At 39.6% G+C, this 25373-nt stretch overlaps 5 protein-coding genes across 6 annotated transcripts; 4 read left to right on the top strand and 1 right to left on the bottom strand.

The window, feature by feature from the left end:
• Positions 1-73: 73 nt before the first annotated feature.
• LOC109139792 (sperm flagellar protein 2-like) lies at positions 74-3615 on the top strand. The gene is made up of 11 exons (XM_019264469.2): positions 74-196; positions 319-457; positions 588-660; positions 771-927; positions 1025-1131; positions 1239-1421; positions 1737-1829; positions 2156-2326; positions 2495-2707; positions 2969-3091; positions 3310-3615. Exons 2-11 carry the CDS (start codon positions 333-335, stop codon positions 3361-3363), a joined length of 1299 nt encoding a protein of 432 aa, XP_019120014.2. The 5' UTR covers positions 74-196; positions 319-332; the 3' UTR covers positions 3364-3615.
• A 1436-nt stretch (positions 3616-5051) lies between these two features.
• On the top strand, positions 5052-8278 carry LOC104920843 (UDP-glucuronosyltransferase 3A1-like). The gene is made up of 9 exons (XM_027277698.1): positions 5052-5141; positions 5256-5376; positions 5545-5708; positions 5857-6021; positions 6641-6849; positions 7072-7217; positions 7345-7430; positions 7608-7827; positions 7902-8278. The coding sequence occupies exons 1-9, from the start codon at positions 5108-5110 to the stop codon at positions 8167-8169; spliced, it is 1413 nt and encodes a 470-aa protein (XP_027133499.1). The 5' UTR covers positions 5052-5107; the 3' UTR covers positions 8170-8278.
• A 2655-nt stretch (positions 8279-10933) lies between these two features.
• Positions 10934-13955, top strand: pdxp (pyridoxal (pyridoxine, vitamin B6) phosphatase). The gene is made up of 2 exons (XM_010733207.3): positions 10934-11824; positions 12840-13955. The coding sequence occupies exons 1-2, from the start codon at positions 11227-11229 to the stop codon at positions 13184-13186; spliced, it is 945 nt and encodes a 314-aa protein (XP_010731509.1). The 5' UTR covers positions 10934-11226; the 3' UTR covers positions 13187-13955.
• A 211-nt stretch (positions 13956-14166) lies between these two features.
• kgd4 (alpha-ketoglutarate dehydrogenase subunit 4) lies at positions 14167-18130 on the bottom strand. Its single transcript, XM_010733208.3, has 6 exons — positions 18057-18130; positions 17748-17869; positions 17385-17485; positions 15474-15537; positions 15170-15378; positions 14167-14705 (listed from the first exon to the last, which is right to left on the bottom strand). Exons 3-6 carry the CDS (start codon positions 17436-17438, stop codon positions 14688-14690), a joined length of 345 nt encoding a protein of 114 aa, XP_010731510.1. The 5' UTR covers positions 17439-17485; positions 17748-17869; positions 18057-18130; the 3' UTR covers positions 14167-14687.
• Positions 18131-20046: 1916 nt separating this feature from the next.
• On the top strand, positions 20047-22903 carry LOC113745621 (protease-associated domain-containing protein 1-like). Of its 2 annotated transcripts, none has more exons than XM_027277699.1 (5): positions 20047-20272; positions 20467-20567; positions 20672-20781; positions 22455-22622; positions 22725-22903. In XM_027277699.1, exons 1-5 carry the CDS (start codon positions 20203-20205, stop codon positions 22843-22845), a joined length of 570 nt encoding a protein of 189 aa, XP_027133500.1. In that variant the 5' UTR covers positions 20047-20202; the 3' UTR covers positions 22846-22903. The 2 variants fall into 2 exon arrangements, with proteins under 2 accessions (XP_027133500.1, XP_027133501.1); XM_027277700.1 differs by lacking the exon at positions 20047-20272 and adding an exon at positions 20347-20392.
• Positions 22904-25373: the final 2470 nt, after the last annotated feature.

Raw genomic sequence — 25373 nt, 5'->3', positions numbered from 1 at the left:
CTCTAGCATGTACAGTATGTTTCAGTGTTTTTTCTACATCTTTATCTTCCTCCCCATTTTGTTCCTCCAGGTCCACCAGTGCCACCTCAGGCACCCAGCCCTGCACTGGCTGATGACAGAAACTCAGAGAAGAGTCTCGATCAAGAAGTCAAAAACAAAATACATAATGAATTTTCAGTTGCACTGGATCACGAGGGTATGCACACACACACACATGCACATGCACGCACATGGTCAGTATGCTTATATAGTTGTGTTTCTCTGTTGTCTTCCTATTATGTGTGTGTGTGTGTGTGTGTGTGTGTGTGTGTTTTACAGTGAATTTAACAAAGATGCGCATCGCGCTGTTGAAAGGTCATGGTCTAGCGATGGTGCACTCCCTGCAAAGCAGAGCTGAAGAGACCTCGGACAGCATGCAGAAGTGGTTAGAAGCAAACTATTTTGCAGAAATGAAGAGGTATGTTACATTATGAGCGTGAGCTGATGTTATCTGTATTTAAGCCCCCAGAATTTAATTGTTGGACTAGTGTGTTATTGTTACAGAACAATGGTTGGTGTTATATCTGTGTCTCTCTCCTTTTCTCTAGTATTGAACGACTATCTGAAGTGGTTCACAACCACATACAGGCTGGTGATAAGTTAAAGTATGAGCTGGTGTTGGTAAGAATTTACTTTATAAATGCTGATGTACTGATATTGATTAATATCTACAGGGTAACTGCAAGAAATTACCTCATTATTCACAATTTAAGATTCCCTATGCTATCCAGGAATTTACTGACTTCTACCTGAATGGAGACTGCCTCATGGTGGCTAGCCTGCCTCCCCCTCCCCGTCCACCTACTCTCGAGAAGCCCATGGCGTCTACCCCCACCATCACTCAGCTGGAGTCACTCTACAAACATCTATGCATTGTTGCTCCATCAGGTACACACAGGGGAGGAAACTGTGATACGATTAAATCTATTAATCCTGCTATCCATCCATCATCCATTGATCCCTTTCCTTCCTTTCTGACTTTCAGGCTTCATATCCAGTCCAGAGTTCTTCAATTTGCTCAGGGACATCATCTCCGTTAACTGGGCCAGAAACACCTTGCCTGAGCCCTGGAGCAAGTTGAATGAAACACAGGTACACATCAAAGTATTCCAGAGATTCAACAGGTACACAGTGTATATCACTATATTTACTACTCCAGTGCAGCTTACATGAGCACTGTCCTTTTCTCCTGTCCCCAGTTGATGGAAATTGTATCCCTGCTAACGGACGACTATGAGCTGATAGACTGGCGTCGGTTCCTGCTCAGTGCTGCCCTCCCTTGGCCAATACCCTCCTTAATGCAACTGCTGGTCGTACTACAGCGTTTCAAGGCAGCAGATGCTGGTGACACAGGCTTTATAAACGAGGAACAGTACCTACAGGTTAGTCTCTTCACACACACAAACTCATGCTTATACACTAAATTCAGATTCTGAATCTCTGCTCAGAGAGTCTAACAGTGTTTGAAATCACAAGTCCTAGTCCTCTGGTTATTAGTTATCTATCCGTGGTGCCTCTTTGCTCTTGTGGCATTACTATGTACTGAGACTTTTATAAGCAGGCCTGGGTTCAAGTTAATATGACAACATATTTAATATATGGTAGTGTATACCTTACATATTGTACATTGAAAACTGTAGATCCCTGAACATGAAACAGAACATTTAAGTTGTTTGTCTTGCCCCTTTTCTCACCAGTCAGAGTTGTGGTTTTTCAATGAGAGTGCCCCGCCCGTCCCTGAGGACCCCTCTGAGCCTCTGCCTTATGATCGTCTGGCTAACCTACGCAAGGTAAACTACCTGCAAGCCTAACAACTTAATTCCAAGTCAAAATAAACTTTTATTATTCTTGAAATGTAAGTTTTAATTTTACTCAAACTACATAAATGACAAAAACAAAAAGCTTTTCAAACTATTTATATAGAAGGATATATATACACTTTTCAGCTATTTGAAATGTTGTCCTATTGTAAAAAGAATAGGACAACTCTTTATCACAATGCCGTCCAGGTTGTTCTAAACCTCAGAAAGTTTGATGTTTATTGTATGTCTAAATGAACTGCACTGCAAGTAATGAATGAAATAAATCAACAGGAACATCTGTTCTTCCTTCTTAGTTCTTTTTCCAGTTGTTTGCGGACCACTCTTTCTCTCCTCCTCGATTGGACTATGTGTCCATGTTGCAGTACTTTGCAGCTGACACAAACCCCAAACAGGGCTTCATCAGAGCCCTTAGTGTAGAACTGGGACAACATCTCAAGCACTCCTCACCGGGACACCTTGTCAAGGTGAGTAAATTAATGTACAAAGAACAGAGAATGCAATTTTCAAAACACTTTATCCTCTTCATCAAAAACAGTATCTTATTTTATAAACATTATGAAACATGAGTGTTAATGTTTCTCTTCCATACAAACTATTGTGCAGGACAATATCACTTTGTGTTGTGTATTCAGTCTATGCCCAGTATAGAGGAGGCGACAGAGCTCAGCTCCTCAGAACTTGATGGAGAGTACAAAGAAGAAGAGGCTCCGTCTACATCAAGCAGTTTCTTGGGGGACCAAAAAGTGTCTATCTCTGCTCTCCTTGCTGTCCTCTGTCACAAAGTCACCAAAATGAAAGATGACTACCTTCCTCCAGGCTGCCTGAGTCTTGAGGAACACACTGAGGTTGTATAATCCCCCTATTAAAGGCGCTGGGAAGTTAAATAAATGGTTAATTTAATTAAGGAAAGAAATGATTGACTAAATATAGAAAACATGTAAGGCCAAGCCCCTATAAAAAAAGTCCAAACTATACAAAACTCTCAGTAGTATTAAATGACGGATCTCCTGGGTTTGCCAGATCCCTTTTCTAAGCACATCTATTGACTATTTTTAAAATGAAACTCTTCCCTCATGGTAATAATGTTTATTTCTGATGGCCTCCAGCACCTGGTGCATATATTCAGAGAGCTGGGCTACAAGCCTGAGGACTGCATCCCCTTCTCCGTTCTCTGTCAGCATCCTTTCACCCAGATCCTGATGGAGAGCGCAAAACATCGCCAGCTTGTAGTAAGTCTCTGTGTAGATTAATGTTTGTTATTTAAAGTGTCCATTAGATGAGAATCCAAAATAGCACAGTGCTTATTCTCTGCTGTCACACATACGTACATTTAAACTGATAAATCTACATGAGGATTCATTTGATTTCTCTGTCCCTCTCCACTGTTTGTATCTGTTCTTTCTTGTCTTTAACTTTTATCTGTTGAATTTCTCTCTCTGTCTCTTAGAACATTCATAGAGTGCTACTGCCCAGGCAGGATGAAGGACAAGAGTCAGGATGAAGGACAAGAGTCAGGATGAAGAACAAGAGTCAGGATGTAGGAGAAGCTAGCCGCTTGACAGTTTCCTAAAGAATAAGACATATACAGAACATATGCATACTACTGTCTGTACCACAATACCAATACCTCTTTCACTTAATACGTTAATATGAAAGATGTTGCTTCAGCTATTCTGAAGTGTTGTTATTACTTTTTACGTTTGAAATGTTTGCTGAAATGCATTGCTTACTTCAGTATTGAATAAAAAGTTTTGCAACCATTTTGACCCCTCTTCCTCACTTTTTTCCCCTGATACATTCCAGCAGTTTTTCTAACTGACTTGTTTTTCTAACGACCTCCCTGACACAGAAAAGCATTGGTCGTGGCTACAATGAGTGCATTGTCCAGGATAACCTACATGTCAAGCCTGACTTGCCACTGCCTGCCAGGGAGCCCACAACTCTATCACAGTCCATTCAGCAGTTATTGTAGCCATTATGTTTCACAGTCATTGCTGCCTGTCGACCAACCAAGTTAATATGCAGACTGTTTAAAAAATAAAAATAAATATATAGATAAGGTAATCACCGTTGTTATCTATCTTTTCTTTTTTACTAAAGACAAAACATTTTATGATTTTATTAATCTATTATTCTAATTATTAATCCGTTATTAATCTAAAGTAGGTACAGATGTCGAAACAAATATCATCATTATCATCAATAAGTGCTTTCTTATACTTATTGATGATGATGTGAGGGTTATGTTCTTGTAGCAGCCATAAGAAAATGTAACTCCTGTTAATGTTTCTATTTGTCCCCTCCCAGACCCACCACCCTTTCACTCTTTCCCTCCCTTTCATTATCACTGCAGGTCCAGGACTTCTCGGTGTCTGACTTTTGGAGAAAACCGAGCCCCTCACATGTGTCATATAGATAGAAACATACTAGCAGACTTGCATCCAAAACTTCCTGAATAATATGGAATAAATCTGTACCTTAATGTCAGGCTTATTCCATTTGTTCAAGACAAGACATTCTGGGTACGCTAAATAAGGATCTGGGATTCCCCCGTCCACTACACTACAGACCGTCTCTTTATTCCGGGCTCTGCAAAAAAGGACTTTCAGGACCAACCTTGCACTGAAAAGATGATTTTACTTTGATTTTTCACAGTTTTATTTTGTGCATCAACACAGTTTGCATGGAATTTTTTTCAGTTATCTGGATCCCAACTTTTTCTCACCAAGATTTGTTTATCGAGGAGGGTTGCATTACATTTTGTCACCAGATTTTAAGACAATTTTAGGAGGACTTTGGCTGCAGAGTAGTTTATTGTACTCTAATAACAACATGTGGAATGTATTTTGGACGTTTTCTCTTCTGGCTCTTCCAGTGCTTCAGTCTGCCAAAATCCTGACTGTCTGTCTAATCGGTGAGTAGTAGAGCAGTGATTACTAAAGTGCTGTTTGTTAGTTGTGTTGGAGATATTCACTGTCAATTTTTGTCTAGAAATTTGAGATGACTGGTGAGTCATAGATACAGATTTTTTTTAAAGAGTTTGTGTATATGTGTATATTAAATGCAAATGTATATAGTATGCTGCAAACATATTAAACTTATTTATATAGCACATTTCATATGACAGGCATGGACTTAAAAGTGATAGTGATTATTTTTTCATATTCTCTCCTCCAGGAGGAAGCCATTACTTGTTATTAGATGAAATTTCTCAGAATTTACACCAGCATGGCCATGAAGTCCGCATGCTCTTGCAACTGGGAAACCCTGTCATAACAGGTAAACTGTACAAACGGTATACATACATGTACAGAAAATATTTAGCACCACTTCTCTCTCATCCTTTCTTTGATGAAGTCACTTAATTTTCATGTAAAATACTGCACATTTCAGGTTTTTCCTATGAAAGCCGTGCAGAGACTTACCAGAAGAGCACCTGGTCCTTAGGAGAGAAATACATCAAAGAATACAATGGCTGGTTCCTGGAGCAACAAACACAGTTTCTACTGGGGAGGTATCACACAAGATGTAGGAGACTTGGTTACAATAGAATAACAAGCTCTTGTAAGCTACTTAATATTGTTTTGATCTTGATTCTGGATTTCCATTAATTGGCTTTCTCTCATCCACCTTGCCTCTCTTTATCTTATTTGCCCCCTTCCTTACTCTCTCTTTCTCTAAGGGATAACTTTAATGGCTTTCTAAAGTTCATGGGGCACCTGTCCTATCAGTGCGACAAGCTGTTAGGGGACAAAGAGATAATAACTTTCCTCCAGAGACAGCGCTACGACATCACCGTCGTTGATGCTTTTAACCCATGTTCCTTCATTCTGGCACGCAAACTTGGTAATTACTATCATCCTTTAAATCTTGACATTACTACAGTAATATTTCATTCACAAGTGTCTTGATGATGTATTTAAATGTGCTAAACCAAAATGTTTTCATTCTTAATCTATCAAGCAATTAAAAAAATTATCTTGGTTTTCTCTAGGTGTCCACTACATAGCCTTCTATCCGGGCACTCTGAACGGTCCTCTGTCCATTGTCCTCCCCAGCCCAGTCTCATACATCCCAGTCTTCAGCTCCCAGCTGTCCAACCACATGAACATCTGGGGTCGTGCAAAGAACCTCTTTTATTCTTTCTTGGCTCCTGTGGGTAAGAATGGTGTTACATAGAAGGTCACATATTGTCAAATACTTGGTGATACAATATATGTCCAGGCGAAAGTACAAAATCATCAGGCAAGAATTGTAGTCAAAAACAGGCACAAGGTCAAGAATAGGGTCAATCAAAAACTGGAAAATACTAGACAAGGAAACACTGGATCACTGTACAAGACAAGATGAACTGGTGACAAACAAAGGGAGCACAGAGACTAAATACAGAGGGAAAGGGGAAGGGGACACTCAGACACAATCAGGCGCAGGTTAAACACATTAGGAGAGGCAGGTAATCAGAGGGTGGGGATAACACACAGGGGAAGGTGGAGACCTCAAATACAAGATATGACAGCTGCCATTAGCCTATCGTCTAAATACAGTATTTCATGCTATTTGTTTTTCATTTGGCTCAATTTTCTTCATACATTTTTGCCAAATATTCCATTGAAACTGATTGAACATGTGGTTTAAATAGTTTTTTTCTGTGCAGCTAGCCAGTAAGTGGTTTAGATAGTACCCAAGAATTCGCAATAATAATTAAATCTGATGGACATTACACAAATATCGGGCATACCATGGTGATTTCTGATTGTGTTTTATGTCTTAAATCAAAGGCCAGGAACTCATATGGTCATCATTTAGGGAAGTAGCTGAGCGCCACCTTGAGTCAGGCTCACCCCTCGGTGGTCTGGAGGAGTTACATCAGGGAGCTGAACTCTGGGCCTTCAACACTGACTTTTCCCTTGAGTTCCCCCAGCCTCTTATGCCCTACACTGTGCTGGTGGGGGGTCTGCTGAATAAACCTCCAAAGCCTCCAGAGCAGGTCTCTTCTCTTGATACACATACCTAAATACATCAATGAGACTTAGGTTTTCAAATTAACTTCTTTCCCTCTCTGTACCTTTCTCACTCCCACTTCTCATCTGATTTTTACTCCTCTGTACGAACAACCATCTCTCTCTCATCCTGCCTTACTCAACACTCTGCAAGTTTCCCTCTGCATATTTCCTCTATTGCCCATACCCCAACCCATTTGATCCCTCAGGATCTTCAGTTGTGGATCTCCAATTTTGGAGAAGCTGGTTTCATTGTTGTGACTCTGGGATCAATGGTTTCTTCAGTCTCTGTGGACCACCTTCTAGTGGAGCTGGTGGCTGGCTTTTCCAGGATTCCTCAAGGGGTGCTCTGGAGGTAAAATATATTTTTTAACAATCTGTGTCACAGATCTTTTTTTAGGGGGAAATATTTGAAAAACACATATGATACAAATCAACCACATGCTTGGTATTTTCAATCAATCTCTGTGTTTTGCTTGCAGGTATGACCAGAACCGATGGCCATCTCACCTAGACATACCTCCTAATCTCAGGCTTGTGGACTGGCTGCCTCTTAATGACCTGCTGGGTAGGAACAGTCTGGCTATTCATACATTCCCAAACATCCCTTATTAAAAATGCTGTTGGCAATTTCACATTGTTTAAACCCTAACCTATCAGACAGAGGGTTCTCATCCTCATGTTTTATTAGTCTGTACAACACCCAAACACTCATGGGATCTTCTGTATTTTTTGTCTATCCCAGGACACAAAAAAGCACGTCTCTTTATCACCCATGGTGGACAAAACAGCCTGCTGCAGGCAGTGTACCATGCTCTTCCTGTGCTGGCAATCCCGCTGTTTGGAGACCAGTTTGATAATGTGGTGAGGGCTGTAACGAAAGGACTTGGCCTCACCATCAGACCCACACACATCACCAGGGAACTGCTTAGCTCTACTATTCAAACACTCATACAGGACGTCAGGTATGAGGATGACACTAGAGATGCCTGTAACCTTTCTTTTTCTTTATTTATCCTAATTATTTCTTATTTCCTAGGTTCAAGTCTTCAGCTTTGTCCCTTAGCAGGATCCACAAATCCCATCCGGTCCCTCCAGCCCTCCGACTCACGCAGTGGGTGGAGCACATCCTGCACAGTGGAGGTGGAACTCATTTAAGGCCAGCTTCACTGACGCAACCATGGTACCAGAGATACCTGTTGGACCTGGTGCTTCTTCTCTCCCTGGGACTTCTTGGGCCTGTAGTTCTCTGCTGGACTTTCTGTAGGAACAAGAATAACATGAATAAACACAAGAAAATACAATAACAGCACTATGCGTTTTCTCAGTGACACTTCAGATTTATACCTCACTTTTGTAGTACTTGTTTATCTTGAACTTATTGTATACTGTACCAATATGAGATATAAAAAAATAATGCAGATGTCCAAGAAATAAACCATGGTTGTTCTAACTGATCCATTCAATTCCTCTTTTAATCCATCAAACAAATAAGTGATAGACAGAAAAGCTATCCAAAAATCTAACTTAAAAAATGTTTTTTGAAGGTATTCCCTTTAATTATCAAAAGGAATGCTGCAAAATGACAATGTTTAATTTAATGTAATTTTAATGATTAAAGTGTTTTCAATATTAGTGTGCAAACAATGCATTTAAAACAGCTTTTCATGGCATTAATACTGTAACTCAACCTTTATGTGTTTCCAGTTTCACTTCAGTGGAATAGCCATTATGTCAAGAGTCCTGCCCACTCCCCCACCCCCAGCGCCATCATGTCTACCAGACATCTCATTTGTACCACAGCGCCACAATGTCCACCACCTCTGTGCTGCTTTGACCTGGCAGTCGACAGTAGGCATGCAAAATATTCACATAAACCCTAATTGAGAAATGCTTTTTGTTGTTGCATGTTACCAAATGGCGGTAAGCTGTGTTTGTAGGAAGATTTTTGCTTGTCTGGGTTTGATGGATTGACAAAGAATGTTGAGAGTCATAGAGTACACCCGAAGTCTCAAAAATCTACTCTACCTACAAAATATGTGTGTGTGTGCATGTGCGTGTTTGGAGCAGTGTTATGGTCTACTGGCTTTTCAGTTATTAACCATCAGCACCACCTGCAAGTCTCAACTCTGACCCCTGCACCCTCCTCTGTGGGTTTCCACTGAGTTTTCTTCCTCAATTCTAAACAAGACACAAAAGCACATGGCGATGTTCACGGTCAGTGCTCAAGCCACTGCGGAGAGCAGACCAGGCCTCGGGAACACCCCTCCCCTGCTTTTCCCCTCCTTTCTCTCTCTGTTCTGTCTTTCATCCTCTCCATTTGTGTTGGGGTTTAGCAGGGAGGAAAATATAGATTAGTAAGGAAATAATCACCAATTAGGACGGCTTGTTCTCTGTCCATCCAGCTGTCCATTCCTTCCCTGCATTTCATTTGTCTGGTGGTTGCAGGTGCCAGTGAGTCTTCATCTGTCTCTCAAACAGTCCAGAACACAAAGGCAAAACAGACAGAGCATGACTGAAAAGGAATAGTGAGGTAAAAAAGAAAAAATAAGCAGAAAAATAGACCAATGCAAAATACAACACAGGACAAACATAGAGCAGAGAAGAAACTGTAAAACTAAAGAGAAATAGAAGAAATAATGATCAGAATAAAACCAACAAGACAGAAAGAGAACTGTTGACTTTACTGTTGAGTTTTTTTAAAAGTTTGGGTGTAGGTTGGTAATGAAGTCATGTATGCATTTTATTTAAAACCATGTCATTTATTTCAAAAGTTTTACTACAGATAGCCTGTTGTGACAAACCATGAGACAAACAAAAAATCGCTGAATTTTCACATTTCCCGTTCAAACACGGGGAAGAGACGCAGACTCAGCAGCAAGCTGAGCCTCACCTTGGATTGCGCAATCCCTCACAAACTGTGCTCTGTATGCAGCCAACTCTGCCATCTAGTGACCTGAGAAAAAGTTGTGTGGGTGAGAAGTGAGACTTGCGCCTGGAAAAATCATGGCTTCCTGGATTTAGGCCTACTTCTAGAACTAATAATAAGAAATTGAATAACCAAGTAAATCTGTTCGAACACTGTTTAAGTTACAGTTATGCTACTACAAATGTACTGGTGCAGCCTGTGCAACACTACACTACAAGATTTACTCAATTACATTTTCCCAATGGCTGTATTTTGCAGATGCAATGCAACAGCCCTACAATAAATCTCGCCATCGTGGAGGTTATAATGTTCAGTTTTTATTGAAACTGTTTCACAGTTAATTCAACCATATTTCAGTGTGCGACAATGTAGATTGTGGTGGAATCCAAAATCCAAAATACTGGAGATGTTCAATAAATTGCTTGTTCTAACTGCAAACAAGCTGGGATGTTGACGTAGGAGACCTTTTCTTTGACACAAGTGATGAACTCAAACCTCCCAGGTCCAGAAAAGATAAAGACAAAAACTATATACACTATTACCCATCAAGTTGGAATAAAATATTTCTACCTCTTCTCATGAAATAATTGTAACGATGTGATTTATTCTTGATAGATAAAGTGTATCTTCTCAAAAATTGAATTGATCAATCTCTGTCAAACATATCACAGTGAAAATTAAACCACAATTAGTGATTAGTATGTGTATAAATAGGAATAAAAAGAGGAATGTGTCTGAAAATAAAATTATTTCAACTTTATGGGCAGCATTGTATTATATAACTTTGTATTTTTTCAACGTGGTCCTTTTACCTCAAAAATCCCGAACATTACAGCCTTTAGAGCAACAGTAGGGGGTATTGGAGGTGTACAATAAAAAGGTAACTAAGTTTTCCATTTATACTGCTTTATTATTTTACTCCTCTCATTCACATCACAGAGGGAAATATATCTACTTTTTATCCCACTACATTTATCTGACAGATATGGTTATATTACATATAAGATCACAAAATATGAATCTTATCATCTTATTAAAATATTATGTATTAATTGAACAAGCTACAAGAATTTAGGAGTTATGAACATTTTATAATAAAATGTCATATTGAAAGGTGTCCATGCGTTGCCATGGGGGGGCGCAACATAATTTTTAAAGGATGTGACTAAAAGGGCATAAAATACACGAACGTGATTGGTTGAAGTGCTGTAGTTTGATTGGTTTGCGTTGACAACGTGGGCGTGGTTAGACGTCAATGTTTATGTAGCCCACTGTCCGTGTATGTAACCGCACCAAGGACTCTGCAATGTGATTACCTGACATTGGTTTGTTTTCATTTCGTTTTACGCGCTGTCTTCGTCACATTATGCACCAGCCTTTGACATGGGGAACTACTAGCAGGTGAAACACGGAGGAAACCGAGGAAAACGCCGGGATGGCAGGCGCCTTTGGCTTCAAAGGCTGCCAGAAAATTCGAGGTCCGCAGCTTAGAAATCTGCTGGAGGCGAAGGACTTCATCCTGTTCGACTGCGACGGGGTCATATGGCACGGAGAGAAGGCGATCACTGGCGCGGCTAAGGTGGTGAACTCACTGATCCGGCACGGTAAAAACGTAGTGTTCGTCACCAACAACTGCACCAGGCCCCGGGAGAATTATGTGCACAAGTTCTGCCGGCTGGGCTTCACCGACGTGATGCTGGAGCAAATCTTCAGCTCGTCGTACTGCTCGGCTCTCTATCTGAGAGACGTCGTCAAGATCTGCGGCCAGGTGTTTGTCATCGGCTGCGACGGACTGCGCAATGAGCTGCAGGAGGCGGGCATCCCCTGCGTGGAGGAGGCGGACGCACCGGACGCCACCATATACAACTGCGCCCTGGCTCCGGACGTGAAGGCAGTGCTGGTGGGACATGATGATAAACTGACATTTCTCAAACTGGCCAAAGCTTCGTGCTACCTGAGGGACCCGGACTGTCTGTTCCTGGCCACCGACAACGACCCCTGGCACCCTCTGTCAGGTGGAAGGATACTGCCAGGTATGGTGGTGGTGGTGGTGATGATGGTGCTCTGATTATTGGAGTTTAATTGATAGTTCTGCACAATACTGCTCATTTCAGCCAAGTCCAGGTCCACCTTTCTGGATATTTGTGTAAAATGTGCTGGATGATGGTAACCACAGAGGTCAGGGGGTCCTTAACTAGAGCCTCAGTTTGAAGTGACTGTTATATGCATACTGGAACTACAGTAAATCTGTATTAGAAATGAGTTAAGCAATTTAAAAGTGTTTATCATACGCTCTTGAGGCTGGTTGGTGTAAATCTCACGTACAGCATGAACAAAATGGTTTCAACCAACCACCAACAATAGAGCTTTAGAGTTCGGGTTAACCTGCAAATTCTAGCTTCATTTCTGCTGCATCACACCAGTCTTGTCAAACAACAGGTATTGTTGAATAGGGGCACCCTACTGACTACTATTGTTCTGACTCTGTGCATGTTTATGTACCTCATCACCCTTTAATGGAACACAGGTTGCTCAGGTCAATATATTCATCATGTTAAAGGTATTGGGGTTCAAGATTAGATGATAATCCATTCATCACAGTGTTAATCGTAATCAGTGATCCTGGTTCAAGTCCACCCCTCCTCGTCTTTCTCTCATCAATGCTCCAAAAATATATATATAGAAAAGAAAGGTAATAATGCACCTGTCCTTTGTTTTATCCATGTATATTTTCAAAATACCAAAAACTGATTTGTATACTTGAGTCTTTCAGTGTGATGTGCTGTTTTTCTCTCTTCAGTAATCTATCTTAAGTTTCCAGAACCTGCAAGTTCATTTTCATGTTTCACTGGACATTGATACAACAGTGTGTTCAGAAATCTAAAAAGGCAGCTACTGGCAGGATTGTAGACTTTACTGTGATTAGTAGTAGGCTAGCATGTCACAATATCTCATTTGCAGCTAGACATACTTGAAGGAGAACAGGATTAGAGGATGTCTCTTAAAATGACTTTGAACTAACCTTGCTCTCCTCTTAACTCCTGACAGGTTCTGGGTCCCTCACTGCAGCCCTAGAGGTGGCCTCAGGTCGCAAGGCTACTGTGATTGGAAAGCCCAGCCGCTTCATGTTCGAGTGCATATCCAGTCAGTTCAGGGGTGTGGACCCCGCCCAGTGCCTGATGATTGGGGACCGCCTCGAGGTAGACATGCTGTTTGGGTCCAACTGCGGCCTCGACACCATGCTCACTCTCACCGGTGTGTCTCAGATTGAGGAGGCCCAGGAATACAGGAATAGTGAGCTGACCACCAACCACAGCTTGGTCCCCGACTACGTGGTGGACACCATCGCTGATTTCTTACCAGCTTTTGAGGAACTGGACGAACAGAGCAATTGATGAGTCCTTTCGCCTCCTGGCACATATTGCTTCTACTACATTTTAAGTGCAATGTTTTAGTCTGGCGTTTGCAAAAAAAAACCCACAATTGTCAAAAACTATAAATGCTCCTCAATAACAAGGCACTATTTATTGTGACCAAGACAGAATATTCTCCCTAAAATAATCAGAGTAATCCAGTGCATACCTCAGTGTTTCTTCTAGTGTTGTGTCCATTTGTGACTTGACAGTTCCTCATTGCTGTAAGTGTTTATATTAATATCTATATACTGCACTTTGTTCATGAAGTTCATAGGTCGTGTTTGATATTGGGTTTTGAACATCAAGAGGTATTTTTGTAAAGCCATCATTGTTCTGTAATAGTTTGTGTTTAGGAGCTTCTTTTTTTCCTTGCCAAGAGGCACATATGTACTCAACTAATGCAGAATTGTTTTCCCATGTGTGTTTGCCTGCGTGTGACTTCTCCTCATTTAATTTATGGCAAAAGGAGAAAATGAAAACTGTGTGAGCTTCTCTGAGCTCTGGTAGAGACTAAGATGACAATCTGCCAGTCAGACAGGTGAATTTTATATTCACGTTTGGCCTTTCTGTCACGTCTGTATGACTTTGTGCCAATATTCATTATATAAACTGCTTGCTGAATCTCATAGTTAGAAAATCAGTGACATATTAATGGTGGCCTCTGCACTGTTGTGAAATTTAAATGTTGTTAATGTTTACCATATAGAGCATGCCAGCAAAGGTAACAACAATAAATACATAAACTTAATCTTAAGTATGTTGTTGTTCATCTGTTGAAGACAGTGTTATCCTGTTGTCCTCACCTTCTGCTTGTTTTGTGTTTACGTATCTACATCAAGCATAAGAAGACGACAATGAAAATACAATTTTTTTTTAATCATTTAAATCCAGAAGTTCACATGAACTCAACACCATCTCACTCAGTGCTATAGCAACTTGATATCTAGCGTCTTTCAGCCTTTTTTTTTTTTTAAGCCCCAAACAGATCAGCATATTGCAGTGAAAGTCATGAAAGGAAAGAAACCTTCCTAATTGTACCGGAGCCTTATGCGTAGGTTTGGGTATGGTGATAAATTGCAGGTGAAGCACAAGCAAACTATGTAAAAAATTCAAATCAGAATAAATTGGAATTGAGCTGATATATATTAAAACCAAAGTTCAACAAAAACATGAAACCCATAAGGACTAGTTGCAGTGGCAGTAAATAAAGAACACCTAAAGCTATTGTTATGGCTTGCTGTGTGAGACACAATGAAGTCCCTTAGTAAGTTAGTATGAATTTGAAATACAATACAAATTTAATATCTAAAAAATAAACATATGTACATTTTTAAACAGGCTTTATGTAATAGTTTATTCTATATCTTGTCTCATGTGGCATCAGGTTCTCTTCTGCTGACAGAATTAAAGACACAAGAGTCATCTCCAACAGAGGAGAGACAGAGATGGACTTTGGTTGCAGTGATTGAGGCGCTTCATGTCACTCTGGTCCACCACGCTGTGGAAAAGAAAGAAGAAAATAAACATGTAAAAAATTACTTATTTACCAATAAAGAACATGACATGAAAGCCATTTCATACATTTACACTGCACTGGTATATTTAGGTAAAATGTTCATAAGATGGGGAAGCAGAGTTAATAGTGAAGTTGACTGTTAACTCTGCATCCCCTTTTAATTGTTTTCCTATTATTAGAAATGCATTAGAATCTATTTTACCATCTATACGTACAGTACCCAAGTAGCTATGGGTTAAAATATAAGGTTTAAAAGGCCAAAGGTTATTATGCAGGTCACAATGAATAGGGAAAACACTGCAGGTTAATCTTCAACAAAGAGCAAAGGTTGTGTTCTAACTGATACCAACAAGATCATTTTGGTCAGACATTTTCTCTCCTTTTCACTACCTACATACCACCAGTTTGTCAGCAAACTATTCTGGGTATGTAGGTGGTCCCCTCACCTGGATGTACTCCATTTCATCCACTGCCAATGGTCTCCTGCGGTACCTCGCAGGTAGTAAATGAATAGAGGCCAGAGTGTCTGGTGTGCCAGGGATTGGAGTTAAAGGTACATTAGGTCTTGATAACGGAGGCGGCGCTGCAGCTGAAGGGGAACCCGGTGGGTTGTGTGGTGAGAAGTTAGCTGCTAACGTTTTCAACACCTCTTGGGCTAGAAAAGGAGGAAAAAAAGTCACTTTTAAATAAAAAGCAACTCAACAAACAAAAATAGATAGATTGTTTATGGTGGGTTCTTTCTTTGCTCACCATTGGGCCTCGCCTGGTCCTGCCTTCTGGGGAACTTGATCAGAGGAGTGTGAGGCCGAACAGCCTGAAAACAACCACACAAAAATCAAACATATTCATATAATCATATTAAGTATTGTTTAATTTGTGTTGCAGAGAAAGCACAAGTTTTCCCATTCATTTGAACGGAGGTCAGTTAACCCAAAACTCCCCCATTAAATATCTCCATGCAGATAAGTTTTGCTTTTATCTGCTGAATGATTTCAGGCGCCTGCTGCTGAGACTGAAAAACCATATAGGTGAAAATAATTATTTTGTGGACAGACAAACTATTGTTTGGTGTGTGGATCACATGAGTAACTGGGAGATTGTTTCTTGAAATGCACATAGCTGTTTACCTTTACAGCTTGAAAACATGGGCAGTTAAAAATAACTTTTAATAACTACATGGTTAGATTTTTTTGTAATTTTAATATCCTAAAATAAAAGAATAATCATGTGCCTGTTCTTGCACAGTGTAACTTTGCCCTTTGGGTATGATCACCTGCACGAAGTACATAACGCTTTATGGTACCAAGTCACCACCCACCAACTATTTCCCCCTTTTTTAGTGAAACTGGAGAGCACATGGGTGGCGCAGTGGAGCATTTTGGTTAGCACGGTCACCTCACAGCAAGAAGGTTCCTGGTTCGAACCCCAGCTGGGGCCTTTCTGTGCAGAGTTTGCAAGTACTCCCCGCGTCTACGTGGGTTCTCTCCAGGTACTCTGGCTTCCTCCCACAGTCCAAAAACATGCATTTAATAGGTTAGTGAGGATACGCAGTTACAGATAGTGTATGTATGTAGGGAGAGCAGGCATTGTAACCAGACTCAGCATGGCAGAGAAGACACCAAAGAAGATGAGGCAGAAAAAAGTTGAAGACACTGTGGAAGAGGATCTGCAGTGTCTGCAGATATAAAAAGCTCATTCTACAAAAAGGATTTTTTGGTAATTATACACTAATGAAATCACAGTTATGCATTTACTATTTCTGCCATATTCTGTAAATAAAAGGCACCCAAATATTACACACTGAACCTTTAAGTGTTAAAATATGACTGTAGACTATAGTAAGTAACTTTGATCCGTACTGTTGCTAAAACAAACAACAAACTACAATTTTGCCCATCAATTAATTAAAAAGTCATGAGGAAAGCAAAAGTTGTTTTTTTTTACTATTTTTTCAGTTTGATTATGTAAATTGAATGACTTTGACACCTTGCTCAAGAAAATACTGGGATGCATTACTTAGAAACTATTTTCATTCAACATAATAAGACAAAAACAATTCATTGACTAATAGTCAAAAGCTGCACAGACTGAACACAAGCAACAAGGCTGACAATAAGTGAAATAACTGAGTTCTATGTTTATTGTTTCATTCTTATATATCTTTGTTGTCATTTTTTGTGGCTCTATTTTCAACATCATGTCATTTGTTCTTTGAGCAACTTCAAACTGGAGTCAGACTCCTTGTGTGTGTAAACCCAAACCTGTTTGTATTCAGAGTAACTAACTGTCAACAATGTGTGTCTGTCTCTACAGCTATTTTTAGGACAATTTTAGCTTTGGACAAAGTTATCCACCACCTCCAACAGACAGACTGAGCTAACAGCACCGCCAAAACAAGTGAAGTTAACGCTGACATTGATTTGATCTCGTCTGTGCAGCTCGACAAACAAATTCATGACACGACTGAGTTTTGGGATCTAACAAGGACATCAACAAGGGTACGGCGGTGTTTGTCACCTAAAAAAAGCCTCACAGAAATCAGTCAACAACAGTTCGCAACAACATAAAAAGGGGCATTTTTAATCCCCCACGTTAATTTGAGCTCAAACACGCAGACATTAATTAAACATGCAGAAATTAAAATTTAAGGAGCGACGTTACCTGGATAACTCGAGCAGCTGGAGCAGCCATTTTGGAGCTGACTTTGCTCCCCATGACGACCTCGGCTTTACTTCCGGTCTAAAAAAGACTCCGTGTAGTTGCTGAAACACACCACAAGGTGGCGCCATTACTACTGTATATACGGTAAAGTCTATACCATAACACGCACAGCGGTCCAGAGGATGCGGTTAATAATAATGGTGCAGAGGGGGGTGACATGTCTCTCATAGCCTGTACATGAATGGCATCAATAGGAGATTCATTTTAAACCATACAGCAACAATAATAATCTCGTTTATGGGGCTAGAGGGCATCGGTTATTAATGTTTTATTAGCTATCTTATACCTTAACTACGTCTTTACCTCTTATGCCGGTTATTATAGGCACTCGACAGATGTGTTGTCCCAGTGGTTGTCCTGCTAGGTCAAATCTTCAGGCCATACTCCAGTCTTATCACTGCGGGTTGTAACGTTAAGTTAGCCTCCTGTCAAAAAAGGACATACAAGAATAGACTAATAAAAGACCTTAATCCGATACAAAGCAAAAGCAGTCCAGGTCCAAAGAGGCTTCAAAGGTTGTTTTTTTTATGAATCATAAAGAAATCAAAAGACAAAAATTAAATAAAAGTGTCAACACAAGACTAGTATGCTCAGCAAAGACAAATAACATACCCTATCTTTAATTTCACTCCGCCTTGAAAAAAACAGAAAGCGACCGGATAACCTGCTCATGTGATCAAGTGTTGGCCAATCAAAGACGAGGAAAGCAGCAGAGATCTTCTAGACATGAAGATGTGTAGTGCACTTAGCACATAATCAAGCTACACCTCTCCTGCTGCAGTACAAATACATAGTATTTACATATAATAACACAGAGATAGACATTAAATTAGTATAACACTATATAAAATGCCACTTAAACAGCATGACAAAAGTAGCTTATTTAATATCCACCCTCTCATAAGGCTAAATAATATAACAGAATACAGAGAATAGAACACAGAACTGTCCAAATAAAAAGCCTGCCAGAAATGGCGAAAGGTAAGAAGAAAAACAGTTCAAGTGAACTTTTTGTATTGATTTACACATCGAAACATAGTCTGTGTAGCATTTATAATGACCCAGTTGTTTAAATCCAATTACTTACCGGAAGACTTAGCATGGGGTTTGAAACAAAAAACAACAACAACGTGATAAGCCTTATTATAATTATTGATACAGTGTCAGCTTAGCCACAGTGTCTTATTGAAAATGTAATTATCATACGGTAAGTTTAATTCTCGTGTGTTTTAAACTCGTAGCGGTGAGAATTTAAAAATTGATTTCGAAAAGCTTTTAATTGAAGAAAGTATTTCCTGTGACACATAGCTAAATTCAAAGCATTGTAATGCAACAGCTGTGTAATAAATTTTGGCTTAAAGTTTTTTATTGTATTGCATTTCATTTGTATGGAAATCTTAGAAGACATTAGAAATGCATGCCCTTATTACACATAAGCATTGAACCTTTATATTACAATTACATTGAACTTTTATACTAATAACTTACTGGTTTGTGACAGTTTAATTGCAAAGCGGTTCAGAACAAAATATTAGAAAACATAATTCATCAGATCACCTTCTTTTATTTCTCCCTGGTCCAGTTCTGTTGCTTACGTGCCCAATGTTGGTGCCTTTGGCAGTAGACAACATGTGCACCCTGTCTACAATTACCCCATATGCAAAAAACTGCAATGCAGTGTGTTTGGCTTTGGACTCCCTAAGATGGCTGTGCTACCAAAATACTCAAAGAGCGCAGCAATACTTCATCCAGAAGGTCACAAAAGGACCCAGAGCAACTTCTTAAGAACTGCAGGCCTCACTTGGCTCAGTAAAGGTCAGTGTTCATGACTCAAAAATAAGAAAGAGACAGGAGAGAAACTGGAAACCACTGCTGACCAAAAACAACAAATGTAACTACTCTTTTATGTTTTGTTACAATGATGGCTATAATATGGTATTTCTAAAGGTTTTTAAATTGTATTTAGCAAAAACACTACTTTTGGGGGTCCTTGTAAGAACTAATGGATGTCCCTAGGAAATGAAGACACTATTATACTATTTTTGACTCAATTTAAATCATTTATTTGTGTGTATATTTATTATTTATTTTACATCACACACACATAAAGTAAAGCTAACATCATCATGGACATACTGTGAAATGAGAAAATAATTTAAAGTCTTTCTTGATAGCAAAAGCACTACTTTAGGGGTCCTTATAAGAACTAATGGATGTCCCTAGGAAAAACAGACACTAGACACTGTTAAATCCCAACTTACAACACAGACAGTTCTACAATTAAATATAAAATTGACCATAGGACCTCTTTCTCACTTTTGTCTACTTGAGGATCCTTGACATTACATAGGTCATCTCATGTGAATCTCACTGGGGGAGTTCAGTTCAGTCTGGCCTTTGCGAGGACATTCACACCTTGTTTCTTGTCACTGTTATTTCTGTAAATGTGTTTTGGTGGGTTGGTGCTGTGCAAAACAAGTATTAAAAGAGCTTTGTGCTTCCTTCTTGTTTTCACGATCTCACGACCCCCCGTGGGTCCCGACCCCCACTTTGGAAACCAGTGCCCGAGCCTGGCAGATGAATTTCGGCTTTGCAAAAATACGCATGCGCATGAGAAGAAGCGCGGAAGTGGTGATTGCTAAGCTGCTGCTGTGACAACACAGCTGCTACTTATGGACAAAAGAGCGGTCTGACATGTACACAGCCACACTGAAGGCTCGTCTATGTAACGTTCAGGAGCTCTGCAAATGTCCTGAAAATGGCAAAGGTTGTTCGGGCTTTAGTTTTATACCTGTGGAGTGTTTTCCTGCAGCTCAGTGGCGTGTCAGGTGAGCGTGGGTGACGGAGGTGGATGCTAGTAAGCGGCTAATGAAGCTAACGTCACCATGGTTACTCATGTGTGCGCGTGTCCTGTGTCATGCGCCCTGTACATTTCCACCACGCGTCCTGTAGGTTACTAACGCCGAGTTCATGATGACCGTGCTGTTACTCACATGTCTGAAATGAGATGTTTCTGCTTTAGGTCACGGGATCAATGAACTGCTGTACTTCAGGGTCATCAGTCCAGAGGATATAGGGTATATCTTCAGTGCAGCTCCTGCTAAAGACTTCGGAGGAGATTTTGTTAGTACCCACATCTGAATTTCATCTGTTCGTCTCAAGCCTGATGTACCATTTAATTTAACACACCCCTCTCCTCTCCTCTCCTCATCTCCTTTGGTGCTCAGACATCATCTTATGATGAGATCTTTCTCGTGCCAGCAGACCCAGCAGATGGCTGCTCAGATCTGGAGGACACAGAAATCATCCAGGGACAAGTAATCCTGGTGGAAAGGGGGTATGTGCACACACCTCAGCACGTTTCTAGCTTAATAAATATATAAGCTGTAGTGGATGTGAACACAAACCAGGTGTAAAGGCCAACTGGGGCGCTTTAAGCTCAAGTTGCAAGTCGTGTGTTACGAACTTAACACCCTTAAGCAATAGCAGAAAAGCCATGTTTAACATTTGAGGGTCCACACATGGGTTATATACTGCTTGGCACACACAAGTTAATGACCTCGTCATCTAGCCCTCAGTTGTGAAACTATTTGAACATAATTATTGGCATAATTGCTGTCAGAGCATGTACTGACTTTTCAGGAAATACCAGAAAAATGTGCCAGATGGTTTTCTTACACACTACCATCCCGGTAGTCAGCATTAGAAACACTACAAGGAAAAACTACAGGCTAAGGGCCAGGTGGTGATCCTGATATGACCAGTTATGGATTTCAAATCTCTAGTCCCAGCCCCTGGATCTGATCAGGGGCCAAAAAAGAGAGGACCAGCTGAGGAAACAAAATCCAAAATGTGAAGTATGTACTGAAATACAGTTTACCTTTATGGATATATCGATGCCAATGTATCAAAATAATGTATAATAATAATGTAATCAAAAGAGGACTGACTGTGTTTCTAGAGTAATGTGTTTTTACACGTAAGGAAATGGTTAATATCTTATATTTCTTAAAGGGAGTTTGGTATCATATTTTCCCAGAGAACGCAGGAAGCTTCTAGTTTAATTCAGATTGCTACGTATGCAGTAAATGGTTGTCCTTTGTGTGTGTGTGTGTCTCTTGCCGAAACTTGATTGTTCAGCTTTTACAATGCCACTTAGGTTCTCTTTTTATTTTCAGGTCACATGAACACTTATTCACCCAGGAAAATATTTCTAATATTGCAAAACTCTTAATATTTCTACTATTTTTCTCAGTGTAATATGACCACATCTTTCTGTCAGGTGCTGTGTGTCTTTTGAATATTTGTGGCCTAACCATAATTTCCAATGCTTTACATTATTTATTTATTTATTTTTATCACTTGGTTCTGTTAGCATTAAAATGCGTTCACATTTGAAGGGCTCATCCGATATAATGAACATCTGTCAAATCCCTGAGGTGGGGTTAAAATCATCCTGATTTCGTGCATCAAACCGATCTGAAAAAAATAACTAAAATACTCAAATGTAGAGGTGGGAATGAATTAATTTGGATTTGGATTATTTGAATCCAAAATTTCATGATCAGAAATTTTTGGAGTATTCAGATCAGGATTTAATATAATCCAAGAAATATAATCTTCTGAAATTATTTTAAAATGCAAGCCCGGGTTATTTTAATGAACCATCCATCTATCACCATCAACTTCAACCAATCACAAAACTCCTTGTGAGCTGCTGTAACAAGTGAATTTCCCTGGTGTGCGACCGTTGAAGTCTAATTTATCTTGAAATTCTTACTGAAGCCAGTCAGAATAAGCGCAAAAATATCTTTTCCAATGAGAAAGCCTCCTGTGGCGTTCTTTGCTCTTTTTTTCAAGCCGCCTCACAAGAATAATGTAAAGACTCACAGTGAATTACCCTTTAATCACCCTGGGTCTTTTTAAAGGTGACTATCGGGTGTTTTCCCATAATGCTGACACATTAAAATGGTTTCTTCCCTTTTCTTTTTGTTTTTGTTTGCCCTCCAGAGGTTGCTCCTTTGTACAAAAAGCCCGACACGTAGAGGAAGCAGGAGGCAAAGCTGTTCTGATTGCTGATAATGCAGAGGATAATGACAGTCAGTACCTTGATATGATCACTGATGGCAGCACTGCCAAACCAAGCATACCTGCACTATTCCTGCTGGGGCGTGACGGGTAGGACATATGCAGACACACAAACAATCTGTCTTGTTTTCTTTACTGTATTAATGCATCACATTTTGACATGAATGATTTCCCCTTTTTCATGTAACCTAGGATGATGATCAGACGATCTCTTCAGAGACAAGCTCTGCCGTGGGCGGTCATTTCCATTCCTGTCAATGTTTCCTCTTTGGCTTCATTCCCACTCAAGCAGCCCCCGTGGACACTGTGGTAGAAATGACGCACACCCACAACTCCATGTACTTCCTCACTCAATAAACGCTCTTTCATCAGTTCGTATCCTGTTAGCAGTGAAGACACTCACAGGGAAATTCTTCTACGGTGGTTAAACAAACTCACATGCAGTAGTGGTGTACCAATGAAATTAACATACATACACATGATTATCTAAATACACAGCCAAGGGAATGTGAGTCAAACCTTTGATCTCTTCGGAAGAGCTGTTGGATGGGGTGAGGACAGACAAACTCAGCAAGAAACATGCGTGCTTATTCTCAGTGATCAGCTGAAGTTGACTGAATTAGCAAGTTTTTTGGAAGATAATGAATTTTTCACTTGAGTAATCTCCAGAAAGTTCTGTACAGATGATTTGTTGGTCACTAGTTGCTGTTTGAATTTAATACTTCCTTACAAACAGAAGCGCACTGTTTTTTTTGTTTGTTTGTTTTGTTTTTTTGCCTTGTCTAATAGTAAAACATTGTTGTGTAGTCCTCTGAGGGGGAAAAACCAACCCATGACAACATAAGCTATACGTCACTGCAGTACAGCGTACCAGGAACAAACGTCATGTCACTGTAGAAATGTTAATGCCTTTTTGCATGAATGTAAACAGGGTGCCCAAAAGTGACCACTGTTTCTCTTATGCTTAATAAATATTAAATGATTTTTTTTATAAGACTATCATTTATTGCCTTCCCAAGATGATCTACACAACTTTGAAGACCGTATACAGATCTGTTGTCCTCTTGTGCCAGAAACCTTATCAGCCAGACTGTTGTAAGTAGTATAACATATACATTAACTTTGTATTTATATCCACTTTTCAGTATGTAAGAGCCTAAATCTGTCAAGAGCAGTTTGTGTACACAAAGTAAAGAAAAGGAATAACGATACATGGAAATAGCCTTTAGTGAAAATTACATAAAACAAATCATGAACATATTATAAAAGACAAATCGTTTAAAGATCTATTTTTCCCTGCCCAGCCTAATGAAAGTCACTTTTATGAATATTAAAAGTAATATTTGGTTTTAAATTTCCTTGTAAAGATTGAAGAAATAAAATAATTTATTTTAATTTAATAAGAGCATGTTTTCTACATTTGGTTTTGTCCCCTTTGATTCTGTGCTAGAAATCTAAGTTGCTGCTTTTTGCAAAGATGTTTTCATCTTCTAGCACCTTCTTCTGAAATTAGCACTTGGTTTAGATGTTAAATTGGTTGCTTTGTGTTTAGTCCATTCTATTGATGGGAGTTTTCCCCTTTTTTGCCAACACAATATATCTAGTTTGAGTCCAACTTAAGTCTGTGGCTCATGAACTGATTCTGTATTGATCCATAAAGTCTGTATGACTGGAGAAATGTCAGAATATAATTAATAATATAAATAAGGTAGGGGCCTTAAAACTCCATGAGAGTGAACACAATTGCTGTTAGGAGCTTCATACAGTACCTGCCCTATTACTGTTATGGACCAGGAAGTCACTGGGCCTTAATGTTCCCCCAATTTTTCTGTATTCTGATGACTAAAGGGACTAATTCAGTTTTATAAACTGCATGCATTAGTGTCCTGGAAAGCATCACATTGTTGGTGGTGGCTGAAAGGTGTTCTTTGCTTACATCAGGCCAAATTTCAGAACAGAACAGATGTTTGAGATTCTTATGTCGTTTATCATAATTTTTTTTGTAAAAGTTTGAATCGTGATGTTCATGTACTATCTGAGGTTAACGCCAGCTGCTAGATATCAGCACAAAAATAAAATCCTGCAATCCTTTTTAATACCTTTACAACAAACATTTCAATCATGTGTATGGATAAAACATGGATTTAAAGTAGAAACTCCTATCAGAAATGTTTAAGGCCTTTATATTTGTCTTTCACTTGACCTTTGGGGATCATAGAAATAGTAATTTTGGATTGCATTGCCTTATAATGTAAAAGTTATTACCTTTTGGACTTTCAGTTATTTTTTCTATACAAAAGGGACATAAGCATTTTAAATTAAAAAATACAAATGCCTAACAGATCTTAGTTATTAACATAGTCTGTGGCCTCTCTCTCTATATATATATACACATACACAACATAACCTCAGAAAACAGCACAAAAGCCAAACGTGCATGATGCGTGCGCTCAGCACATTATCGCATTTAAAAATGGGCATAAATGCACTTCAGCACCAGACAGCGACCCTTTAAAGAAACGTAGAAATGAACCTGTATGTGGTTTAACTTCACTGAAAACACAATGAAAACGTCAGGGATAAAATATCGTTTCCTTTACCTAATGCTTAGTACATCGATGTGTCCACATGTCGCGTCTGGAGAGATATCACCTGGATAAAAACGAGTGAGCATTCCCACTCTGCCCACCTGTAACTCCCCGACACACACCATTAGAGCTCAAATTCAAACTTAAAAACTTCTGAGTAAACATTTCTGTTATCATATAAATTTGTCAAGTTTATGCGGGCTGTCCTCGGCTTTGATAGAAACTATAACATTTAACAACAGCATCTTTTTGA

This window comes from Larimichthys crocea, chromosome III, assembly GCF_000972845.2.
Source record: "Larimichthys crocea isolate SSNF chromosome III, L_crocea_2.0, whole genome shotgun sequence".
Classification (NCBI taxonomy): domain Eukaryota; kingdom Metazoa; phylum Chordata; class Actinopteri; family Sciaenidae; genus Larimichthys; species Larimichthys crocea.
The sequence above is the reverse complement of the archived record's forward strand: the minus strand, read 5'-3'. Positions and strand labels throughout refer to the sequence as shown.